This window comes from Micromesistius poutassou, assembly GCF_964030765.1.
Source record: "Micromesistius poutassou genome assembly, chromosome: 17".
In the NCBI taxonomy this organism is placed as follows: Eukaryota; Metazoa; Chordata; class Actinopteri; order Gadiformes; family Gadidae; genus Micromesistius; species Micromesistius poutassou.
In genome coordinates this window covers 6,794,662-6,819,275 of record NC_140287.1, presented here as the reverse complement: position 1 = coordinate 6,819,275, position 24,614 = coordinate 6,794,662, and the positions used below count along the sequence as shown (strand labels likewise).

The 24,614-nt window shown below is 51.9% G+C and overlaps 1 protein-coding gene across 3 annotated transcripts in view; it reads left to right on the top strand.

Moving 5' to 3' along the window:
- The window catches only part of tiam2a (TIAM Rac1 associated GEF 2a), an 81,418-nt gene extending 57,078 nt beyond the window's left edge, over positions 1–24,340 (top strand). For all 3 annotated transcript variants that reach the window (XM_084481930.1, XM_084481931.1, XM_084481932.1), the window contains exons 16-27: positions 11,764–11,985; positions 13,460–13,528; positions 14,588–14,713; positions 15,797–15,905; positions 18,834–19,013; positions 19,399–19,517; positions 20,282–20,390; positions 20,816–20,874; positions 20,982–21,084; positions 21,509–21,602; positions 21,936–22,090; positions 22,468–24,340. In XM_084481930.1, coding sequence (XP_084338056.1) covers positions 11,764–11,985; positions 13,460–13,528; positions 14,588–14,713; positions 15,797–15,905; positions 18,834–19,013; positions 19,399–19,517; positions 20,282–20,390; positions 20,816–20,874; positions 20,982–21,084; positions 21,509–21,602; positions 21,936–22,090; positions 22,468–23,159 — 2,037 coding nt within the window. In that variant the 3' untranslated portion in view covers positions 23,160–24,340. The remainder of the gene's footprint in view (positions 1–11,763; positions 11,986–13,459; positions 13,529–14,587; positions 14,714–15,796; positions 15,906–18,833; positions 19,014–19,398; positions 19,518–20,281; positions 20,391–20,815; positions 20,875–20,981; positions 21,085–21,508; positions 21,603–21,935; positions 22,091–22,467) is intronic.
- Positions 24,341–24,614: the final 274 nt, after the last annotated feature.

The following is a 24,614-nucleotide window of genomic DNA, read 5'->3' as shown; positions in this document are numbered from 1 at the left end:
TTGAATTGTTTGTTGCTTGTGTCTGTTAGTTGGTGATGATTGCGAGAGTAGCTCAGTAACATAATTGTCATTGCAAGTTGATTCGCAGACATAAGGAAGAAACGTCAAGAAAAAAGCCTTGCGAATCGTTAGCTTGACAAACACACTGCCACTGGGCTTCCGTACCACTCTACTGCTGGTCTCGGGTGCCACTGTCGTTTCAATGCAGCTTTTAGGATCCGATCACAGGACGCACCAACTGTCTGGTCTGGACAGTCCCAGACTCAGGTCCAGCTCACATTGTGGTCCACTGAGCTGGACCACATCCTGAGTTGGTCTGAATCGCGTCTGATCGAATGGCCTAAATTTAACCCTTCCAAAAAAACACTTCACTTTATCTACACCAAAGGCCTGTCGTCAACCTTTGTGAAAGCGTCTGCGTTCAGCGTTAAACGAGTATTCCCCCTCCTGAGCAGTACATTACAACGGGATAGAAGTCCTTAAGGCCAGAGGCTCGTGTCCCGCTGGGTGCCTGAGCCTCTGTGTTATGCTATTGAACAAAATGCGCATGCAGTGCTGGAGGAGGCCACATGCGCTATCGCCTCCATCTGCCTCTAGGTGTGTGTGTGTGTGTGTGTGTGTGTGTGTGTGTGTGCTGCCCGTGTTGTCTGTCACAGAGTGCATTAATGTCTGGAGGTAGAGCAGCCCGGTGTTTGACCCGAGGGTCGCCCGGCAGGTGAATTAAGAAGGAATCAAGGAGCTATACCTCTCCACCCTCGCTCGCTCCCTCTCTCTTTGGTCTCTCGCTCGCTCTTTTTGTCGTTCTGTCCTTTTTTGTTTCCCTTGAGCTCTCTCTCTCTCTCTCTCTCTCTCTCGCTCTCGCTCTCGCTCTCGCTCGCTCTCGCTCTCGCTCTCTCTCTCTCTCGCTCGGCCTCTCCTCCTCCCTCCCCCTCTGTCTCCCTCCTTTTGTCTGTTCAGCTCCGTGACTCAGTCCCCTTGTGCTGTGATCTGCACTGCAGCAGCAACGTGGCTACTGCTGCTCCTCTCCCAGCCTCTCGTCTTTTACTAGGGTGTGTGTGTGTGTGAGTGCACGTGCGTGTGTGAGTGTGCATGTGTGTGCAAGGTTGGAATATAGGTGTGGTGTGTGTGTGTGTCCGTGTGCGGGGGACTGTTTATGCGTTTCTACCGTGTGTTTGCTGATGAGAGAGAATACGATGAAAGGTTTATGCGTGTCTATGTGATGCTCGCTCCAATCACAGCCTGTAAAAGCACACTCATCAGGCGTAATAAAGATGATAAAGGAGACATGGGTGTCCTGGTGTAGCCGGCTGATGTCACCGTGGAGGGAGGTAATGTGGTTTAAGGTGGGAAAAAAATTCACCGCTGCTGTTGTTGTTGTTGTTGTTGTTGTTGTCGTCGTCGCCGAGTGTAAAGCATGGTGTGCTTCGGCAAGAGAAGGTGCAGCGACCGCCGACACACAGCCAATGGAGACGGATGGGGGCAGAAAGGCTGGTTTCAAGGCTGTTCACACAGCAGCCGCCATAGCCCACCGCTGATTAATTGGTCCGGCGCATTCCAATTTGTGCTTATTACCAGAGGTGTGTGTGTGTGTGTGTGTGTGTGTGTGTGTGTGTGTGTGTGTGTGTGTGTGTGTGTGTGTGTGTGTGTGTGTGTGTGTGTGTGTGTGTGTGTGTGTGTGTGTGTGTGTGTGTGTGTGTGTGGCGCCTGTGGCAGAGAGATGAAAGAGGGGGGTGCAGTTGCTTACTAAGCAGAGTTAACAGCAGCCGTCACCAGTGGTCTATTGAATGAGACTGTATGAGTGTGCGGGTTGGCTTAATAATACGTATGTGGGCTGTACCGCAGCATGCTAATGGATTTAACACTGTTATAACACCATTACGGTCTCAAAGAATCGATTCTGAGAAGGAGACCACTGCATCTGCCTGATTCCTCGAGTCAATGTCACTTTACATTGATTGAAGGTACTAATGCGGTTTTGGTTAAGTAATTGGGGAAATATGTTATTTATTGTTCTCTGAACAATGATAATCCTGTTGTTGGAATTGTTCACTGGCCGACTAATCTCTCAGACTTCCCAAAGGGACAGACTAGATTACGCTTTGTTATTGTTTGGCAAAGAGGTTGGCGGATCAATGACACACACACGCATGCACACGCACGCACAATCACATGGACACACATAAACACACAAGCTAGTGTACGCAGTCACACACGCACACACTACCACCTCGACACACACATACACACAATCACCTGGACACACATGAACATACACACACACAATCACCTGAACACACATAAACACACAGACGAGTACACAAGGTTCACTAGACCACCTCCAGTAGACAGATTGCATATACTGGTCCACTGGAGTGCCCCTGACGTGCACATGCACATGTGCATATGCACACACTTGCAGTGTGTTTGCCCTGCACAGATGGCCCATATCAGCATATAACAAACCCTGGTTGCAGCCATTGCTGAACTGTGTCCATGTGAGAAGGTTAATGGTCATTAGGAGCATTACTGTGCAGATTTTTATCAGTGGGATTTCTGAGCGTTAGTGGTTAATTGATCTCATTATGGACTTGATTGCAAACTATTCAGATCTTTTTAACTGAGTGCTGGAAAACGGTTTAAACAACATGATCCTCTGTCTCTGTCAAGAACAGAAGAAGGACACCGACTCGTTTGAGTTGCTGGTGATGTGGTCATCCTGTCGCGTTTCTCAGAGATCGGAACAGCCTCGAATGACGCCTGTGAAATACATGTGAAATACACTTTGATGGGTCTTCTGAATAACACACACACGAGTAATAGAAAGACACTTGCACAGTGCAGCTCTAAGACCTTGGTGTCTGAGGTGTGTCTAACACGGACGACAGGGCAAGTTCAAATATTCAGTTTGGTCTATTTTTATTTTTTTTTATTTTTTTACAACTTCAAAAGATCCATCAATCGTTCCCAGACATTGTGCATGACAGTCTCCTTTAAAACAGTTTTACTACCTCAATGCCGGGTTTATGCGAGTGTGACTTCCCTGAAGTCATGGACACACGCGACACAAAACCGGCAGAATCTCTCCCTCCAGTTCCCACATGCACTCTTTCATACTGTGTGTGTGTGTGTGTGTGTGTGTGTGTGTGTGTGTGTGTGTGTGTGTGTGTGTGTGTGTGTGTGTGTGTGTGTGTGTGTGTGTGTGTGTGTGTGTGTGTGTGTGTGTGTGTGTGTGTGTGTGTGTCATGACTAAGCCAGTCAGTCACCATATGGCCCTGAGCGGACTAATCATCTGAGCTTAATGCTGTTAATGCTAACGCTAGCCGGCCCCTGACTCAGTCCGTCTGGCTGTAAACAAGAGGGCCGGTGTACACCAGAGCAGAGGGATAATGCGGGGCCCCTAGGGGACGCCCACACGCGGCATGATCCAAACCAGCACGCCATGGTGCACAGGAAGCCAGCCCCATGCCACCTCCGACACCCGCCCGCGACTCCACGGGTGTAACCCATCCGGACCCGAGCGGTGACCAAGAGGCCCCGGGGCCGTGCGCGTGCCTCGGCGCCGCGACGGAGCTCTTGACGCGCGGCCGGCCCCCGGTGCGGGCCCTCCGCTTCCGGGTAGCCCCCGAAGGCGGCGGGGGAGACGCCGGGGAGGGGGCTCTGTGCCTGGGCCGGGCGCCGCTGGCCCAACGCAGGCTGCTGAAGGACAAGCTGGCCGGCATGGTGCAGGACATGGCCGCCTGCCTGAGCTGTGGGGAACACGCCGGGGACCGGGACAGCCACATGGTAACTATGGGCTCCAGTAGCGCGGTGCTCTGGTCGTCAGAGGGCTAAGGTATCGACCTGCTTTTGTTCTGTACGATCGGTGGTGTATTGGGAGTCAGATTGTTGAGACAGCCGTGTGAATTGAATTCCTACTTTGCGATGCAGCTTTAAACTTGGGGCCCCGTCGCTGTTCTTTTAAAGGGAACTTTATATGCTGCGTTGTGTGTGGCTGCATACCTTTTGGACGTAATGTTTGAGCTTTAGGGAAACCCTTAAAGGAAAGAAAGGGGTTTCCACTTGTGTACAGCGACCTTTAGATATTAGTCATTCAAGACAATCTAATCTAAATTCAACGATTTCACTGCATCGCTTAGCTCCGTCTCTGGCATATTTATCCAACGGCCTGATGAAGTAGTCGTTTTGGACGGTCGCCAGTGGAATTCATGCAGCAGCGCAGGCATTGGGTATGCAAATAAGTTCTCAGGGCCATCCGTCCCCCATACCCACATCGGTGTATCGGCCCTGGTGCAGAGTATGGCCGTGATACACGGGGATGGATGGGGAGTTTATCAGCAACATGGTGTAACCGGCATACTTTATTTCTATCTGGGACGCGGGTCCTGGCAGCCAGTGCGCTATTAGGGTCGATTACAGTGTTTAATCTGAGCAGGGGCTGATTACAACAGCTCGGCGGAGTCGCTTTAAAACGCTCCCCACACACAGTGTGGCGAGTATCCAAAAAAACCTCGAGGGGGGGCGGGGGGCTTCACGTAGTTGGTAGCTTGCCCCCCTGCGCCAAACTGCTATAAGCGGGCTACTTAATCAGCCCTGCTTTTTGTTTTGGTTTCGTAGTATGCAAAATGTATTTTGTGTCTAATACGAGGTACAGCACCATCATGGGTGGTACTGGTGTAATAATATACCATTATCATGCATATCATTTTGCACCCTGTCTTTTCAGTTCGCTGCGGGCATTCTGTCCTGGCCGTGTGTGTGTGTGTGTGTGTGTGTGTGTGTGTGTGTGTGTGTGTGTGTGTGTGTGTGTGCGTGTGCGCTAGAATAGAATGGCCTGCATATATTCTTTAGCTCTTTGTAGTGGCAATGACACAGTGTGTCTATGTGGAGGGGGGTCTCTGAATAGCCCAGGGGGACTCGATAGAAGAGGTTTTTTTTTAATACTGCTTCATTATTTACACACACATACTTCCAAGACTCTCTGGGGTAATATTTGTTTATGATGAATTATAAAGTGGGCTTGGGGAGGGTGTGGCCGCCTCCCACACTTCTGGTACCCTCAGCCCCCCTCACGCCCCATTTTTCTTTCATACTCTCCTCAGTCTCTCCCAAAGTGTGTGTGTGTGTGTGTGTGTGTGTGTGTGTGTGTGTGTGTGTGTGTGTGTGTGTGTGTGTGTGTGTGTGTGTGTGTGTGTGTGTGTGTGTGTGTGTGTGTGTGTGTGTGTGTGTGTGTGTGTGTGTGTGTGTGTGATTTATGGCCATGCGTCTGGGTTTATTGAGCTTGAGAGGAGGATGGCAGTGCCTGGCACCACGGTAGCCTAACTGGCCGAATGAATCACTCGCCTACCTGGCCTCCTGCTGTCTCTCGGTCTCTATATCCGTCTGCCTCTCTCTCTCTCGCCGTCTGTTTCTCCCTGTCTGTCTCTCTCCCCCTCTCCCTGTCTGTCTCTTTATCTCTCTCTTTATCTCTCTCTCTGCCTCTCCCTTTCTGCCTCTCCCTGTCTGTCTGTCTGTCTGTCTCTCTTTCTCTCCCTCTCTCCCTCTTTCTCCCCGGTGCTCTCGGCCTTTCTGTCTCCCTCTGACACATCGAGGCTCTCTCTCGGTGTGAAGGATGCGTAAAGCCAGCCCCCCACGGACGTGTCTATACTTCATATCCCCCCCCCCCTCCCACCCTCTCCCTCTCCTCCTCACCTGCACCTTTTCCTTCATTTCATTCTCGCCGCGCCGCTCTCCATGTTTGTTTAGCTTGTGTCGGCTCTCGTTGCGGTTGTACAGTGGGATGCGACAAGGCTTCCACTTTGATTGGATCAGCGTTTTGTCTGGGAAACCACCGGTGATACAGCGAGAGAACAGGCAGTTTGTTGTGTTTTTCCTCCTCTTTTTATTATAAAGCCCCCTCCCCCCCTCCGCCCCCGCCCTAGACGTATGATTTATTGCACTGCGGTTGGTAGCGGAGACGCTCCGAGGAAACAAAACCGAAACTGAAAAGTACACCCGGTGCTGTGTGTTGTTGTCGTCCTCACAGCGGCCTCTGTGAGTGTCTGTGTGATCTGGTAAATGGCTTCATTATGCAGGTGAGGGGAGGTAATATAAGGGACTGCTGTGACATGTTGTGAACGCGGCACATTATCGTGGAGCACATAATAAGCTTGGAGGGAGAGGGAGGGAGGGAGGGAGGGAGGGAGGGAGGGAGCCGGCCTCCTGCTGCAAGTTAGCAGTGCTGGCATCAACGCACCGCCTCTTAATTCGACTGTCTTGTCTTTGCCAAAGTCTCTCTCTCTCTCATTCTCTCACACACACACATGGATGCACACAAACATGCGCGCCTGACCACACACTCCCCCAGGCAGTGTCGTCCAATCAGGGACCGCCAGAGAGTATCTCCACCTGCTGCTTACCTGCTAAACCAAGGCCTGGTAATCTGTATTTAATCAGACTAATGCTATGAAAGTGACTGTGGGCTCCACTCCCTAACCGGCCCCCCTTTAGACATTGGATCAGATGTGGTGGTGGACCGTCTAAAGACGGTCCAGGATGCTGAGGTACCTTCCGAGCCTGAAGGTACCTTGTTCGACTCCCAATGTCTGTAGCCTTCCAGGTTCACCGCTGAGCCAAGCTCTCGTACCACAAACTGCAACTTAATGAATTCACTGTAACTTTAGATGAAAGCGTCTAATTACTTGATAGTAAAAATAATAGCTGTTTTATTTTACACACACACACACACACACACACACACACACACACACACACACACACACACACACACACACACACACACACACACACACACACACACACACACACACACACACACAATCACCTCCAAACTCAAAACAACAAGAGCCTTAATTTCTCTCCCTTCGTTCCTGAACAAGGCCAGGGGCGTGAATTCCTGTTTGGTCATCAACAGTGCATCGACAGATCTTCACTTTACCGCAGTCAGCCATTCCTGGCTGTTTATCTGGAGCGAGGGTGGGAGTGGTGGTGGTGGTGATGGGTGGTGTGTAGGTGGGTGCTGGTGGTAGTGAGGGCGGTGCATCAACAAGCCAGAACAGTCCACATTGTGCTGCTGCTATTCAGCACGGTCTGCCCATACAGACCCCCGTGTGTTGTGGAAACCTACAGCAGGGTAACATGGACGGATGAGAGAGGGGAGAGGAGAAGCCAGGAGGAGATGCAAGGCAGGGAAAAAAGAAGAAGAAGAAGAGGATTAGGCGGGGGCAACATGAATGGATGACTTGGGAGGTAGACCAAAGGAGACGAGCCAAGACCAGCGACTGATGAACAGACTCACAGGGAGAGTAGAGGAAAAGAGGAGGATATATTATATATTGGAGTATATATTGTCCCGAATCCCCCCCCTCATCACCTCTTTCCATCTCTGCGAGTGATTATTGATTCCCAATCACCAGCGAACCACTGAATCTGCTCTGAGCTGAAGGTGCTGTGGGGGTGGCGTGGGTTTCTCTGACACTGCGCTCTGAAGGGAGTGGGGCGGGGGGGGGAGGGCACAGTCCATGCTGGGCTCTGTGTGGGATACAGCAGGTGTGTGTGTGTGTGTGTGTGTGTGTGTGTGTGTGTGTGAGAGAGAGTGTGAGAGAGAGGAAGTAGGGGGAGGACCGGCCATCAGGAGGTGGACCTCAGTGTGAGTGACGACCAGAGAGTGGACGGAGGAAGTAAACGAGCCAGGGGTGCGTGAGTGCGTGTGTGTGTGTGTGTGTGGGGGGGGGGGGGGGTGTCCCCTCCCGGTGGTGTCATGCCGTCGGGGAGGGCGATCAGGGTGCGCAGGAAGGGCTGCTCCTTGGCGCGACGGACGCGGCGCCACGCCACGGCGGCCTGGAGGCTCCTCTACCGGCTGCTCTTCATGGTAACCCATGGCGACCGCCACGTCGCCTCCCCGCTTTCATACCCCCCGCCGCAGCCTTCTTTTTTCTTGGGGGCGATGATCAAAGTGTGTGTGTGTGTGTGTGTGTGTGTGTGTGTGTGTGTGTGTGTGTGTGTGTGTGTGTGTGTGTGTGTGTGTGTGTGTGTGTGTGTGTGTGTGTGTGTGTGTGTGTGTGTGTGTGTGTGCAGAAGTCGCACTACAGAGGATTGAGGTTTAAGTGCGTTCTGAATGGCACTCCATCTTTCTGTTGTAAGTATTGCCACTTATGAAAGGGACGATATTCCATGGGGAGTTTTTTTGGTAGAACAGTGGAGGATAATTATTTGTACAGGGAGATGGAGAGCAGTTATGCAGATGATGGCCACTGTTGTTAATGGGGGGGTTTCAAAGTGTATTGTGTGCGCTATAAGGGACACAACAATGGCTTGCTTGGTGGACTGTAGCTCGGCAGAAAATGTGCCCTGTTCACACAAAACACCAAACTTTGGAATGCATCTTCCTTTTTCACCTTATCTTCCTCTCAACCAGTGTTCTGCTTTTTGTGTAGAAAATGTTCTTCTTTGAATGTCACACCTGCTAAATTCCATTCGCAAGGTGATGAGATTTATCAGAGCAGAGAGAGTGAGCGAGCGAGAGAGAGTTGAGCGTTAACAGAAACCTGCATCTGGGTTCAAATCCCACACTCGTCTCTCCTTGGTACTGATAGTTTATACTTATACATACTCTTTAGTGACAAAGAGTGTATAGTCGTTTTAATCACAGTGGGTGACTTTGGCTTAAAGCGAAAATGATTGCAAAAAATTTGACGGTGTGGATTTTTGCATCGCTATCTCCACACTCCTCTTTTCTCAAATCCCCCCCGCCACCCCCAGTCTCACCCAGGGGGGTGCCAGGCCTCTCTCCCCCCTCTCCTCACTCCTCTCCTCAGCTCTGAATTGGCTATTTGGGCTGGCTTTCATCCTGCCTTGGTGGGGTTGTTGTTGTGAGGGGATAGCGAATCCTGAGTCACGACACAGTGTCGGTCTGCCTGCCTGCCTGCCGTCGCCATGCGTCTCTCTCTCACTCTCTCTCTCTAGCCCTCTCTCGCTCTCTCATTCATTGTGCCTGTCTCTATGCTGACTGCTCCCAGTCACGCCTCAATGCAGGTACCTGCTTTCAGGGCTTGAATGGAAATGTCACTCTGTGACCAGCCGTGTGCCTCTGGCGCGGGGCAGGGGATTTCAGAGAACACCGCGTCGTGTCTGTATGCACCGTGTGCGGGTTTCCCATCGCATGCATTCCAGCACGTGTGCATTGTTTGTTTAGCTGGTCCTTCTGCCGATTATGTGGCTTTTGAAAACATCACATGGACACGCACGCACGCACACACACACATATATACTTACACACATATACTTAAAACATCTCACACACACACACACACACACACACACACACACACACACACACACACACACACACACACACACACACACACACACACACACACACACACACACACACGTGGGGGGGGGGGGGGGGGGGGAGGTGGGCGTCTCCCTCCAGGGACCATGCTGTGAATCTGTGTTCTGACACGTGTTTGTTTATTCAAGGCTGCCCGCCACCTCCTGAACAATCTATGTGAAGGAGCTGGCCGGCTCTACGATGAATCTGTCTCCTCTATATCCTCTAACTCTAGTAGACTGTGCCTCGGTCAGGCTGCAGCGTGCGGCAGATGCAATCTAGAGCTGTGTGTGTGTGTGTGTGTGTGTCCGTCCCCAGCCCGAGAGTGCAGGGAGATGTTTGGTCTCCATGTAATTATCGGGCCACATTCAGAGAGCCCCAGAGTACATGCCGGGTGGTGGGCGCTAGATCACTTGAAGGAGCCTGATGAGGACTCACACACACACACTTGTAGAAACACAATAACATCAGTGCGTCAGTAGTCTGGACGGGGTAATGGCTGTCACGGCTGTCTCATCGTTGGTTTGTTATTGTCGCTCTTATTATTATTGTCAGTGTGGGCTAGTGGGCAGAGTCTCATAGGATCAGGGAGAACAGACAGAGACGGACTAGATTAACATCAGCAGATTGGTGCGTGCATGTGTGTGTGTGTTTGTGTGCGCGTGTGTGTATGGATGTGCTAGTGTGGGACTGAAGGGTATATTGATCTATGCAACTGTTTCTTCTCTTCTCTTTAGTGACAGGCCTCACTTTGGTTCTTGCTTATGCAGCATTTCAACAGCCACACACACACACACGCGCACACACACTGTGTGTGTGTGTGTGTGTGCTTGAGCGAGCCGTCCGATACTGCTGACCCGCCACCCCGCGCGCTAGCAGTGCTCTCACTGAGCTGCCCGCGTTGCCGTGCCAACGCGGCGCTGCGGCCCGTCAAGCCGACGCTACAGCGAGCGAGAGTGACTGGCCTCGGAGCGCCGCGCCGCGATACATCACAGACAGCGGACCAAGGATGAGCCGGCAGCCCGGCGCCCCCGACGCGTCTGAGAGCGGGCTCTCGTGTTGCTGCAGCCTTGTCGAGGCAAAAAAAACTAGATGAATGTGTTTCTTTTATGTGCATTTTGTATCGCGGCGAGAATACTACTGAATGTTCACAATGAAGTCTTTGTAGATGTCATGAAACATTAATACCGGTATTATAGCCAATTAGGGCAAACTGCGGCTATAAATCACCGGGGCGCGGACGCTGTAGCCGATGTTATAACCTCACCCGCCGCCGCACACGGGCGCCACTGTGCTGCTAGCCAAAGCGCTAATTCCCCAGCCCCAGGGGGCTAGTCCGCGCTGTTATGAATCATGATTTGCTTCCCATAAAGACACCGGGCTGACCTTGTCAGGGGTGCAGCAGCCATAGTAGGTAGCGCCCAACGTACGCAGGAGTAGGGGATATTTCAGACCTCAAGTCTCAGGCGGTTGAGCTGCAACGCCAGCGCCACAGACCCGGAGTGGAAATATGTATTTAACGACCCCGAGCGTGGCAAATCCACTGGAACTGATGTGACGTAAATCGGCATAACTGTCCGTCACGAATCCGCGAGAAATAATTAACCGCGCGGCTAATGCTGGCTCAACCCTTCTAGGATATTCCCCCCTTCCCCCCCGCACCAAGAGACTTAATACATAAAGCTGGCTGTGATGCCGGGGAGCATATAGCACGTCCTGGGAACATCTACACAATGCTTTGGCAGTAGCGTCCCATTGTTTCTGAGCGTTTTTCTTCTTGCTGCATGTATGTGGAATTACAGCATTGTTCTGTAGCCAACAGTGGCTGAATCTAAATGAGGTTCACCGCTGGGGGAATGTGCTGAAGAACGCAGTCTATTGAATTGTTTTTTCTTCCCCGAGCATCTGTTTGACAGTTTACTCGTGTCATTTTGATGTTCTGAGGACTTCTGTCGAATTTACTGACTGTAAAGTCGCTTGACGCAACACTGCACTCTTTTTTTTTTTTTTTTGCCTTCCATGGAGGGGGGTGTGTGTGTGTGTGTGTGTGCGCACCACAGGGGGCTGAGTGATCTCACCCCCCTGTGGGATGCAATACTCCTTACCCTACCCTCTCGCTCACCTCCTGTTTCAGAGCACTCTTTTCGCTACGACAGAAAGAGCTGATTTTGTTTTAAACGGCATAACCGTTAAAACGACAATGTGTTGAAATGACGTGGGCATCTGCCCCATCACCCATCACCCGTGTGATGGGTGTTACAGGAAACAGTGGTGCATGAAAACATTCCTAACGACAGACTTCCAGACAACTCATCGCTCTCTCTCTCTCTCTCTCTCTCTCTCTCTCTCTCTCTCTCTCTCTCTCTCTCTCTCTCTCTCTCTCTCTCTCTCTCTCTCTCTCTCTCTCTCTCTCTCTCTTCCCCCCCCCCCCCCAGAGCGTGGACACGGTGTGCACGCTCTACCAGTCCTTCCAGGACGGACCCGTCTCGGGGGCCAAGGGTGCGGCGGCGTCCACCCAGGGGTCCAAGTCGGGCCCCGGCGCAGAGGCCACCGCCGCCGCCACACTGCTCAGACCCTGCCAGAGGCACATGAGCCCCACGGAGAGACTGCGCAAGGTGATCCAGGAGCTGGTGGACACGGAGAAGTCCTACGTGAAGGTGAGCGCTCGTCTTGTAGGGCTACGGCGGGGCGCGGGCAGGGGTCTTAAGGAAGTGGGACCTGCCTCGACTCTTAAGCCCTGCAGCACAAGACGTCTCTCTCGGTGGTGTCTATCAAACGTGTTCAGGGGACTCTGGCGTCAAACAAAGCGCTGAATCGTTGATGTGCCCTCCAGGCACGCTAGTGCTTTTGGAACGCCGTAAAACGCTGCCCTGAGATCCTCTTCAGTCGTTTTCCTTCAGCGATAAAGCTGTCGTTCAGCGGCATAAACATCCAATGACAGCGGCGCGCCCGCCGGCCATCAGAGCTTCATAAACCAATAGCGGTGGGGGAGAGAGGAGCCAATGTGCTTCAGAGTGGCGGGGGAGTGACGGGGGCGAGTCGACGAGACAGGGGGAGATCGAGGCTGCTAAACAGTGGGAGAGCGAGGGGTGGAACTAACCATGAATAGAGGGCGGCGGGGTGACTGCTTCTCCCTGGCAGCCTCCGAGAGACTGACGCGGCGCTTGCCCAGTGCTGTCATCGTCGATCCACCTCCCATCCTCACCGACTAAGGGGGTTGCCGTGGCGACCTCTGCTCTTTCTCTCTCCTCCTCCTCCTCCTCCTGCTGCCCGGGTGACCCGTGTGAAAGTGCTGCTCTCCTCTCCAGCCCTCTGAGCACCTTCCAGAGCCCTCTGATTACCCCAGACGGGCTTCCGCCAGCTTTTTCTTTTCCTTCTTCATTTGTTCCTCTCCCACGCATGCTGCTGCTCCTCCACACACACACACACACACACACACACACACACACACACACACACACACACACACACACACACACACACACACACACACACACACACACACCAACACCCCCCCCCCTTCCTATTCTCTTTGTTAACATCTCACTATTCTCCAGTTCATCATTTTCCACTCCCACCCTCCCCTCCATCACCATAACTACTTCTAGGCCAACGGAGAAAAAAAAAGTCTCTTCCCAGAATGCCTTGCTACGGTTCTCTCTGTGCTACTTGGGGGTTTGAACAATTAGGACGGGCTACAGCACCTGGGACGGGGAGCATTGGGGTGTGTGGGTAGGGGCGGATGGGTGGGTGGGTGGGTGGGTGTGGGGGCGGGCGGGTGCCATAAATCAACCTAATGAGTGAATGTGCCGGTGGCGAGGCAGTGCTGCGGCAGTAATGAAGGGGAGAGAAGGGAAAACGTGACTGAATGGAAGGCCAGTAGCTGGGGGACGGAATGGGGGGAGAGGTAGGGGAGAAGATGGGCAGAGAGAGAGAGAGAGAGAGAGAGAGAGATGGGAGTAGATATGAAAAGGGGGGGTAAATGAAAGGTAGAGCCGCAGAAAGATCACAGGGGAGTTTTAAAGGCTTGCAGGTGAGAAGGACGATGTCTTCTGGCATCACTGTTTGATTTCTAATCACTGACCTTCTTTTTGTGTCTGCATCTCTGTCTGTCCATCTGTCTGTCTGTAGGACCTGGCGTGCCTGTTTGACATCTACCTGAAGCCCCTGCAGGATGAAACCTTCCTCACGCTGGATGAGGTATGTGTATACGTGTGTGTGTGTGTGTGTGTGTGTGTGTGAAGGTATGTGTGTGTGTGAAGGTATGTGTGTCAGGTGGATGGGTAGAGTCTTGGGAGGTGTTCATGATGTGGGATTCATAGTGCGTGTTACTCGAGGAGTAGGAAGGGGGTGGTGATGAGATTGACCTGCCCCGGGCCACCATATCTCCCTCATTACTGCTGGGACTGGCTGTCGGCCAAATTCGGACATTCCCCCCCCCCCCCCCATGCTGACCGGCAGCCTCCCAGAGGAACAAGCCAATAAGACGCCTTGCTCCAGGACACCGATAACCACTGTGGATTTCACTGTGATTGTCATTTAACATGACCCATTCCCTTACATTGATCGACACTTCAATTCCCAGGATTAACACACAGAAAAACTGGACTATTTTATAGGGTTTTATAACAAGACAATACACGGTGCTTCTGGAATGGCAATGACCTTGGCGGAGGTCATTGGCATTTCCTCCCCCTGCACTTCGCCCTTCCCCCTCCCCCTCCCCCTCCCCCTCCTCCTCTCTCTCCCTCGGGCGAGCGACAGTGCGGCGAGCACGACCTCAAACACAGGACGTCCCTCCTGGCAGCGCCGGCGAGTCGATTGTATGCTGAGCACTCGGGCAAATTAAAAGACCATTATGGGACACAAAGACATGTCCAGCCCACAAAGTGGACAAGGACAGGGCGGCCGCAAATGGATTTTAATGATAGGTGTGTGTGCGTGCGCGTGCGTGCATGCGTGTGTCCGTGCGTGCGTGCTTGTTGCCATATTCCCCGAGTGCATTTATCAGCAGGCGAGCCATCAGTGTATATTTCTAACTCTGACTGTTATGAATCACTCTCCCTCATGAGACCCCCAGCCTGCTGCTCCATCACATTGTACTCACTCTCCTTCTAGACCCATATTTCTCCCCAGCCTTCACTTCCGTCTTAAACTTCTCTCTCACACACACACACACACACACACACACACACACACACACACACACACACACACACACACGTTTAACACCCAGCTCTGAACCCTATGGTCTGGCAGATGGAGAGTCTGTTTGGCAGCCTGCCCGAGATGCTGGACTTCCAGAGGGTCTTCCTGCAGACCCTCGAGGAGAAGATCGCCTCCTCGCCCGACTTCAGCACCCTGGAGACCCCCGCTCAGTTCAAGGTGAGCTCAGGCCGACGACACACACGCACACACACACACACACACGTGCACACACACACACACACACACACACACACACACACACACACACACACACACACACACACACACACACACACACACACACACACACACACACACACACACACCCCTACCTCTCTTCATTTACCCCCGCTCTGTTCAAGGTGAGCTCAGGCTGACCACACACACACACACACACACCTACATTTATGCCAAGATGCACCCACTCCCTCACCATATTGAGCTACAGGAAGTTATGCCCATGTATATACTGTAAATGTCACACATGTCTAAACATGAAGATGTATATCGGAACACCCGTCACTTATCACAGCCCTGTAGCGTCAACCGAAACACAAAGACACAGAGGGAGGCGTTATTCTGCAGCTGTTAGTTTATTTTGTCTCACTCTGACCCACCGCAATCATTACTCATCCACACCTCCGCGTCGGCACAAACAAAACAACATTACAGGAGCCGGCTGAGAACACCCGTACCTTAGCAGCAGACCACACACAAACACACAAATACACAAACACGGTGGTGGCAGTTCCGCGGTTGAGATGTCTTTCTAGGCGACGGCGGCACCCTGTTTTGAAGTCATGAAAGGCATTCATAATTGAAGACGCATGACAGGGTCATGTTATTGTGATTGATACCCCTGGCACGAGGAGGTGTGGGCTCTATTGATCAGGGGAAAGGCTGCATCCATCGCACCGCTGGCTGAAGCCTGTGAACTCTGAGGCAGAGAGAGAGACACAGAGAGAGAGAGAGAGGGGATATAAAGAGGTGTAAGAGGAGAGAGGGATAGAGAGAGGGAGGGAGGGGTAGAGGGAGATGTAGAGAAAACAAGAGTGAGATCAAGAGAGGGGGGGATAAAATGGACAGGGGGAGGGGGGTCTCCCCAGGGAGAGACCCGAGTGGCCGGGGTCACGATTTCACATGTTTGCACTCTCTCCATCGCTCGCAGCACACAGCCACACACTCCGGCCCCTCCCCCTGCCGCCTCTGTCCTGGCGTGATTGTTGATACTCATCTCTCCTCTCTCCACTTGTTTACCAGAAGCTGCTGTTCTCCCTGGGCGCCTCCTTCCTCTACTACGCCGACCACTTCAAGCTCTACAGCGGCTTCTGTGCCAACCACATCAAGGTCCAGAAGGTTCTGGAAAGAGGTACATATATACACACACACACACACGCACACGCACACGCACGTCACTCATTAGGGGAGAGATACGCACGGTGAAGTCTCGTCCAAACTCTTCTGGTCAAAATGCGGTGCCCTTGCGCCTGCGTTGCATCACAGGCGGTTGCCTAGCGCTGGATGCTGTGCCCCGAGGCTCCGCCCCCGCAGCCCCTATGCAGGGGGAATTTCCATTATGCAAACGGGCAAATGACCCCCGAGTACAGTTTGTCGAGAGGCAACCACAACGGTGCTATTTATGTTCAAGTGAAACTGAAAAAGACTTTCACTCTTGTGAGGCAGACGCACATACTTTTCTATGATCTGGGAACACATAATGTGATTACAGTTTATATAGGCTTGCCTTGCAAGTGCCCCGTCAGTTTTTTTTTTTTTTTGTTATTTAACGTCTGTTCTGCTATGGCCACTAACTGCTGATATATATTAATTTGCTATACATTAAAAAAAATATGAAAGTCATAAATAAGGTAAATATGTCCAGCTCCTGCTCATATGGTGATATTTGTATGATTTTTCCAGGCTAACATTGTTCAGCTCATTCTTCCAGGCGCTATATGAATCTGTTATTTCACTCAACAAAAACTCTCCCTAAAAGGAGAAACATGTCATTGATGGTGTTCCATCTAGCGCCATCTACCTCTCTATCTTTAGATAGCCATCAGCGGTGGACCTAGTTTATCTCTGGTTGTTACGATGTTGAAAAGGCCTCCCATTATCCAGACTACTCTGGTGTCTGTTAGCGGGAGCCTGCAACTGGATGGAGCTTCTCCTGTTGGCAGGTTTCAAATGAGCTCCAGGCCACTAACAACACAACTATTGTAAAAATAGCAAAAGGAAAAAAAGAATAGGACATTTTGTAACAAACACAGATGCCTTGCATAAAAAGTGTTCACACATTGTTTGTGTTTGGGAATGCTGCCAGACAGAGGAAGGATTGGGAGACCGGTTTTCCTTGGAGAAAATGCTCTCATGTGCTTCGGGAAAATGACAAGAAAATGACTATGGGGGGTGGGTGATGGGATGGTCCCAGAGAGGGATGGGGGTGTCATATGATAGGGTTGGAGGGTAATTCATCTCAAGGGGGTATCAAATATTTTGGTCATCTGCCAAGTTGGTCATCTTGGTCATCTTGATCGTCTTCCCCCCCGACCCCCCTCTATTCTGACCAGTGTGATTTATCTTTGTCAGACATCATAGAAACCGTGTTTAATTAAAAACCCCTTCCAGCCCAATTTATTTCCATCCCTTCTCCTCAGCTTATTCCCAAAACACAAATCAGGGATTTGAATAATTGAATGTCGTCCTGCCGACGATAAGCAAGGTTGATTGAGCACATTAGATAGATGGTGTTGGACAAATCGCTTGCTCTGGAATATTTGCAGTTGAATTCGGAGTGCCGAATACAACGTGAAAGTGTAGAATAAGATGGATGGACCATTAGGTCGCTGGAAACTTGTGAACTTGAAAACATTGTTGTGATGCAAATAGTAGCGGAGATTGGAGTTGGATATAGCAAAAGATTGCAAAGCTGTGATGGAAATAGCTTTCTGTGGTCTCTATGGAGCATTTTGGCAAAGCAAAAGAACAGAACATTATCGGGAAAACATGACAAACAGGACACTAAAAACATTGCAGGGCGATAACAACATAGCATGGTTCGCCACACACAAAAATAGCCCTAGCTTCTTTTTCTTGAACCCAAACATTTACACAACACTGGACCGAAGCAGCAGAACTACGCCGCTGTGCAGTCTCTGCTACAAGGCAGCAAGCCCGGGAACATTATACGTCCTGCTAATTGCAAGGTGGGGCTAAAAACAGACCCGGGTAACAGAGTACACACACAAGTACACACATACACACACACGCGCGTTCCTCTGAGTGGGTATATGCTTAGCGCAGCAGGACCCCAAAGCAGCAGCAGCAGCAGCGAACTCTGCAGCCCCATCCAAAACCAGCTGAGCCAAGGACTGAGGGAAGAAAGCGTGGGCGTTTGACTAAACCCTTCAAGTAATTATATGCCAAGCCCATCATCGCACCAGTCCGTCCCTCCCCCCCCCCCCTCCCTCCACTGGCCCGCATCTGCTCTGCCGCGCTGCCGCGACTGTTTCGGGGTTCGCCCGACTTTGTTTACTTGTCGACTCGTTAATTGCCTGCCAATTACTCACAGAGGTGTCGATGCAGCTGCCTGTCTGTTGAGTGCTATAATTAATACTTAAATGCCCCCCCCCCCCCCCTCCGACCCCCTCCCCGGCTGTGCGCCTGAAAACAGGAGGGAACGGCTACGTCGCTCGGGAGAAAACGTCTCTCGCCGCCCCCCCCCCCCCCCCCCCCCCCATACTGTCTTGTGTGAGAGCTGCATCATCGCGCATTGATTCAGTCTGGTGCTTGACCTTTTCTTAAAGCCGGGAGCCCTGGCTGTCGCCCACCCGTCCCAGGGCCGCGGCCTGCGTCGGTGTAACACCACCGATTTCCTGGCACTGCTTTAACATGTTGACACGCACAGTCTGGCAGGAACGCGGCGCTCCCTTTTGGCAACGTGAGAACGGATGACAAGCGTCTCGACACGAGTGGGATTCCAAGATAGTGGCAAGTGGTTGGAGGGTGTTATTTCTGGGCGGTGGCGTGGCCCTGTAAAATACGACAACAACCTCAACCAAAACAAGCCTGTGTCTCTTTGCTGTCTGCTGTTTATAGCTGGTGTGCTGCAGTGGTCTTGCTCGGGTGAAGTGCTCGTAGTTTCCATTGGATTGTCCAAACCATGCAACATATGGACATCAAAGCTAGTCGGCAGAGAAAGTGATGGAACAAATACAAACGATGGCTCAAGCCAACGCAATGATGTGCAATTTCGTCTGATCATTACATCTGTTTTGTTTGTTTTTTTGTCCTTTAGTGAAGACGGACCGGGCGTTCAAAGAGTTCCTGGATGCCAGGAACCCCACCAAGCAGCATTCCTCCACCCTGGAGTCGTACCTGATTAAGCCCGTCCAGAGGGTCCTCAAGTACCCGCTGCTGCTCCGGGAGCTGGTCTCACTCACAGACGTCGAGAGCGAGGAGCACTACCACCTCAACGGTAGACCCAACGCACACACGCACCCACGCACGCGCACATCCGCACGCACACACAGATAAAGATGTGGCTTTACACAGTTTCAAAGTGACCTTGATCTTCTGATCTCCGTGGGACACAATGAGGTCCTCGCTTGGACCCACAGAATCAGATTTGGCCGGCATGACCTTCAGATCCAGAAAACCAGATTAGACACCGGCCAAGTTTTTCATCGTCATTCATTCCTCCGATACAATCCAGCAACAATATGGAGCCTGGGCCTAGGGGAAGGGAGATATGAAAGAATGTGTACACTGTGTGTATTTATACACCCTGTTTTTTTAAGTACACAGAAGGAACTTACCCGTGTGCTCTCTCTCCCTGCTCACCTCCACACACACACACACAGAGGCCCTGAAGGCCATGGAGAAGGTGGCCAGCCACATCAACGACATGCAGAAGCTCTACGAGGACTACGGCGCCGTCTTCGACCAGCTGGTCGCCGAGCAGACGGGCCACAACAAAGAGGTAGAGGCAGCATGGCGGATCATGGCGGAAAATAAAAGGGGAGAGAGAGAGTCCCGATCACTTAAGCGGATGGGAAGGGCAATTTAATATATAGGAGGACTCTAACTCGTCAACCTTGATCCGCACGTACTTAAATGGAATCAGTAATGGTGGAACGTCAGCCTTTTACTTAAGTGATTAAGATGGAGGGGTGGGGGGGGGGAGGATAGCGAGATGGGAGAAAACACTTTATGCTTTGTCACAGTGTGCATGTTGTGTGACAGATTTACAGTTTAGCTTTAGTGAAAACGCGGCGCATTAAGTGGCCATCAGCCCCGTCTCCCCGAGTCACGGGGGGGGAAAGTACCAAGCGTGTCCGCGGCACATCTTCTGATTCTGTTTTCACGCTATTTACGCGCTGGCCCGGGCGCCGTTTTCCCCCCAGGGTGCCAAGCCATCCAGAAGCTGATGAAATATTCCGCCGTCGGTCACCCGCTGCATTAATATTCAAAGCGCCGGCTAAATTGCGTTTGGAACTCGACATAATATCAGCATTCGCAGCACTCCAGCACCGGCTCGGGCTGAAGGCCACCGGATAAAAAGTCTGATTCTGGGAATCAGCATGCGAGTGGCGTGATCGACATTAGCGCGTCGTATCTGAGGAGCTCCGTTTGCAGACGCGCGAGCACTTAGTATGTATCTCACAGCCCCTAAAGTCTGACTCCCTCCCCCCCCCCCCCCCCCCCCGCCCCCATGGCGGCGTCTGTCTCCTGCTCCTTCTCCAGGTCACAGAGATCTCCATGGGAGAGTTTCTCATGCATTCCCCGGCGGTCTGGCTGAACCCTCACCCCTCGCTGGGACGCATGAGAAAGGACCCAGAGATGACCGTGTTTGGTGAGTCACCGCTCTGCAGTCCTTGTTGTTTTCTTCCGAATGGGGAAGAAAATTGCAAAAAAAAAGATGGGTGTTATAGTCCATATGCATTATTGGTCTAAGAACGATGTTGGCAACTTGTTGGTGATTAAAGGTTTTGAATGCAACTGAGAGTGCTGTCCTTGCCTCGTGAAATAATGGTCTAAGAACGATACCAAGCCCGAGTCATTAATGTGATCTGTTGGGGGTGCCTATGCAAGTCATTAAAGTGAGATCAATCGACCGATAAGAGCAAAGAGCATAGGCTCTTTTCATGGAAAAGTTGCAGCACAGACGCTAGGAATCTTTGAGCTTTGGAATCTTTGAGCGTCTCGGAGGGGCCACCAGTGCGTCCGCAGGGAGGAGAGTTCGAAGTCCAACAATGTCTACATGTTTTCTCTCATCAGTGTTCAAGAAGGCGGTGATACTGGTCTACAGGGAGCACTACAAGCTAAAGAAGAAAATGGTAGGAATGTTTTCCTCGTACCCTTTCACTTCCTCATTTTCCCGATGCTGCCGGTTTCCAGTACACATTCACCTAAACTTGTGTGTGTGTGTGTGTGACCCAAACAGACCAACTCGCGCTCCTCGACCTCCCAGGGCGACACGGACCCCTTCAAGTTCCGCTGGCTCATCCCGCTCTCGGCCCTGCAGGTCCGCCTGGGGAACACTGCAGGTAAACAGGGAGCCCCCGCCGCCCCACTGTGCCTCACCTGGGTTTACTTGGGGTTAAACGTGCACCCAGTGGCGCCCTCACAAGGTCTCTCACTAGGCAGTTCCTCGCCCTCTGGAGCGGATCCTTTCACTAATCTTTTTGTCTCTGCAAACGCTAATCATACTCCTCTGCACTCCCCATGAATAGAACAGAACAATAAATGTCAATGCCAGCTCAAGCAGAAAAAAAAAAGTTGGGTACAAAATACACCCATTAAGTCTTTGTTCTGCGCTGGAGCCTCTCAGCCAGCCATTTACTTTTCATCTCCATGCCTCGCTCCTAGTCAGTCTTGCCTGCTCTCTCTGTTATTTTCCGAACAGTAAATGCATTAGTCTCTCTGATTGCAAGCCTTTTTCTTTTGGGGCCATTCCTCCGCCTCTCTCAGGCACAGGCACCGAGACCAGCTGCATCTGGGAGCTGATCCACACCCGGTCCGAGGTGGAGGGGAGACCAGAGACCATCTTCCAGCTCTGCAGCAGGTCAGTTGAGGATCAGTACGCATTGGGTTGCATGTTCTACAATTCCACAACAGCGGCTGCTTGAGTTTCTTAAGCCTGAATAGAAAGGTGGTGATTGTAATGCCCTGAGCCCCAGGGTGAATCGCACACGGTTTGTACAATAATTGGCCGCATACAGACTTGGCCTCAATTCTAGTTAATCTGCATCTTGAGAAATATCTCGCATTCTGCGGGGGATTCGGGAAGGAGATTTATGTGTGTTATTGCAAACATAGCGGCGAGCAACTCACACGTGAAACGAGTGCAATCTTTCGTTGCGTTTGCCGAACCTCTCCCTCCGCCTGCTCCCTGCAGCGTGCCGGAGTACAAGGCCAACGTGGTGAAGGTGATGCGCTCCATCCTGAGGGAGAACGTGCGGAGAGCCACCAAGGGCGACGCGGCACCGGACAGAGGCTGCAGAGAGCGCCTGGCGCCGTTACGAGGCACCCTGCCCTCCTCCGCCCGCATAGGTGAGCATGACAGGCCGCCGCCTCCCACCGCGCCATCCATCAGCGCCGGGGGACGGTTCGCAGGGAGGGCCCCGCCCGCTGTACTCTTCCTATTTATTCATGGCGAGGCTGAGGTGTCCTTGGATTGTTATCGGTTTACCGCCGGCCCGAGTTCGAGTAGTAGACAAAGAGAATCGGCGTACTACTCTGAATTCAGCCTTTTACAGAGGTTTGACTTTGAAGATCTTGAAATCATGAAATAATGTTTCGCCGAGGGAGGGTTCTGTTATTGCAGAGTGTTTCACAACGCGTCGTATCACAACACGGCGGCAGCGCACGTGAAATGTTTTCCTTTCCGATGAGGCCCATTGCTCAGACCCCCCCGTCTGTCCGACCAGGTTCCTCCAGGGCGTCGTGGCTGTCCAGGAAGACCAGGAGCAACTCGTCCCAGGCCGGCAAGACCAAAGCGGGGCCCGACTCGGACGAGAGCAGCCAGAGCAGCAGCGCCCGGGGCTCCTCCTCCGGCGGGACGGCCCCGCCCGGCGCCTCCGCGGACCCCCGCCTCTCCCCCGCCCAGGAGAGCTGGTCCCAGGACTCCGGGTGCCACTCGCAGCCCGGCTCCTCCTCCCTGAAGGAGGCGGACCCGCTGAGCGACGAGGACGCCGACGGCGGCGTCCGCAGGCGCCCGGGCGACGAGCGGCGGGAGAGCGCCGGCGCCGTCGAGGCCCGCTTCCTCCGGCTGCAGCTCTCGGAGGAAGCGCCCGCCGCCCCGCGCGTTCAACCCGAGGGCGCGGAGGTGAACACGCCGGAGAGGCAGCACCGGGTGCCGCACGCCAACCACAGCCCCCTGAAGAGGAAACCCAGCGGGGGCGTAAGACGCAGCCCGGGGGCGCCGGGCAGCCTGAAGGGTCGCAGCCGCTCGCTGGACAGCCAGGCGGACGCGGCGGCGGCGACCGTCATGGACATCAACTCCCTGCTGGAGAGGGAGTTCAGCGTCCAGAGCCTGACGTCGGTGGTCAACGAGGACTGTTTCTATGACCCCGCCGAGGGCTGTGCCGCCGACTCAGGGAACGACACCCCATCCCCTTGAGACCATCCGGTGGGGGTAGGAAGACGCCTTCATGGGAATCAAAGCTGCATAACATTCTCGAGCGGATCGGAGCAAGGCCCCTGTATCGGGTGGTGCGATGGGGAGTGTCTGCGGTACCTGCTCGTTCCGGGTCGGGGATTAAAAAATACAAAAAATAAACAATAGATGCCTATTGGCCAAGAGTCAGGAAATTGACTGCCCTCCCGAGCGGAGTATACAAACTGCTGCTTCTGCAATCGTTCTGCCAAGCACTGATCAATAACCTGGCTCCTCCCGGATCTGTTCAGACTACGCCTCCTCCCCGAATGGCAACTCCCTGTTCTGGGAAAAGCTTACACCGTCACATCTACTTCAACCTATGCCAATTGGCGTCTTCTGATTCATCAGATTCAGGTTGCTGTTCCCCTGACCGACGGTCCATACAAGGGGATGCGGTTAACTGCCTCGATATTTCACTATGCATACAAGTACAGTTGGAATAGAACAGGAAGCAGCTGAAGCGGATATGAACTAATGAGACCGGCCCTGAAATCCAGGTTCAGCCAAACTCCCTGAGTGGAGGGAAGTCTGCCTAAACGGCCATGAGATTGATTTGTAAGGCCTTGTTTGCTGTATTTTGTGCACTAAAATACATTGCTTGCCTATACTATTGAATTTTGATTCAATTTCGGAAGGTTTTTGTCTTTAAAATATTTGTTATTTATTTATAGGGATGATCAATTATGTTAGTGTTTCTAAGGTTCATGTCTAATTAACTGAAAATATTTTGCCCAAAGTAATTATAGTGTGATATTTTAGTGTACTGGATTTTCTTTTCTGGGGGCTGTCAATTCCTGCTTTGACGTTTTAACTGCAATAATATTTAAACAATATCTTTTATATGTTTGTATGTCTTGTATATACAGTTGTTTTCCAAAGTACTGTGCTGTAAATTTGAAACATTTATAAATTCTTCTACACATACTTGACATTGAAATTGCTGTAATTACGGCGGCTACTTTGGCCGTTTTATCGACGTACTGGTTTGACAGTACATTTTCAGGTACTAGACAAAGCAAAACTACTCGTACACTGTTACTTTTCAGCTTTAAAGAAAGACATGCCTTTAATGCTAGCATACCAATGAATGTGAATACCCTGTGCTTATGGAATTGTTTTATAAATAAAAAGTTTTTATCTGGGATTGACACATAGTCGTTTAAAACAATTTTCCCATCCCCTCACATGCATTTGACAGGTGGAGTAAAGCTAGGGGGCCCGAGCATTGTCTTGCGTCAGTCTCTTGGGACTCAACGAGCTAGTCACAGCTGATGAGCTGTCAACGCAGAACAATAATGCCCTAGTCTTGGAACCACGCGTGTACCCGCAGATAGACAGAAGTAGGACACAGTCACAGACAGAAAATACATCATGCACCATGCTGAGCATGCAATGGATGTGGCTATGCGAGATGCA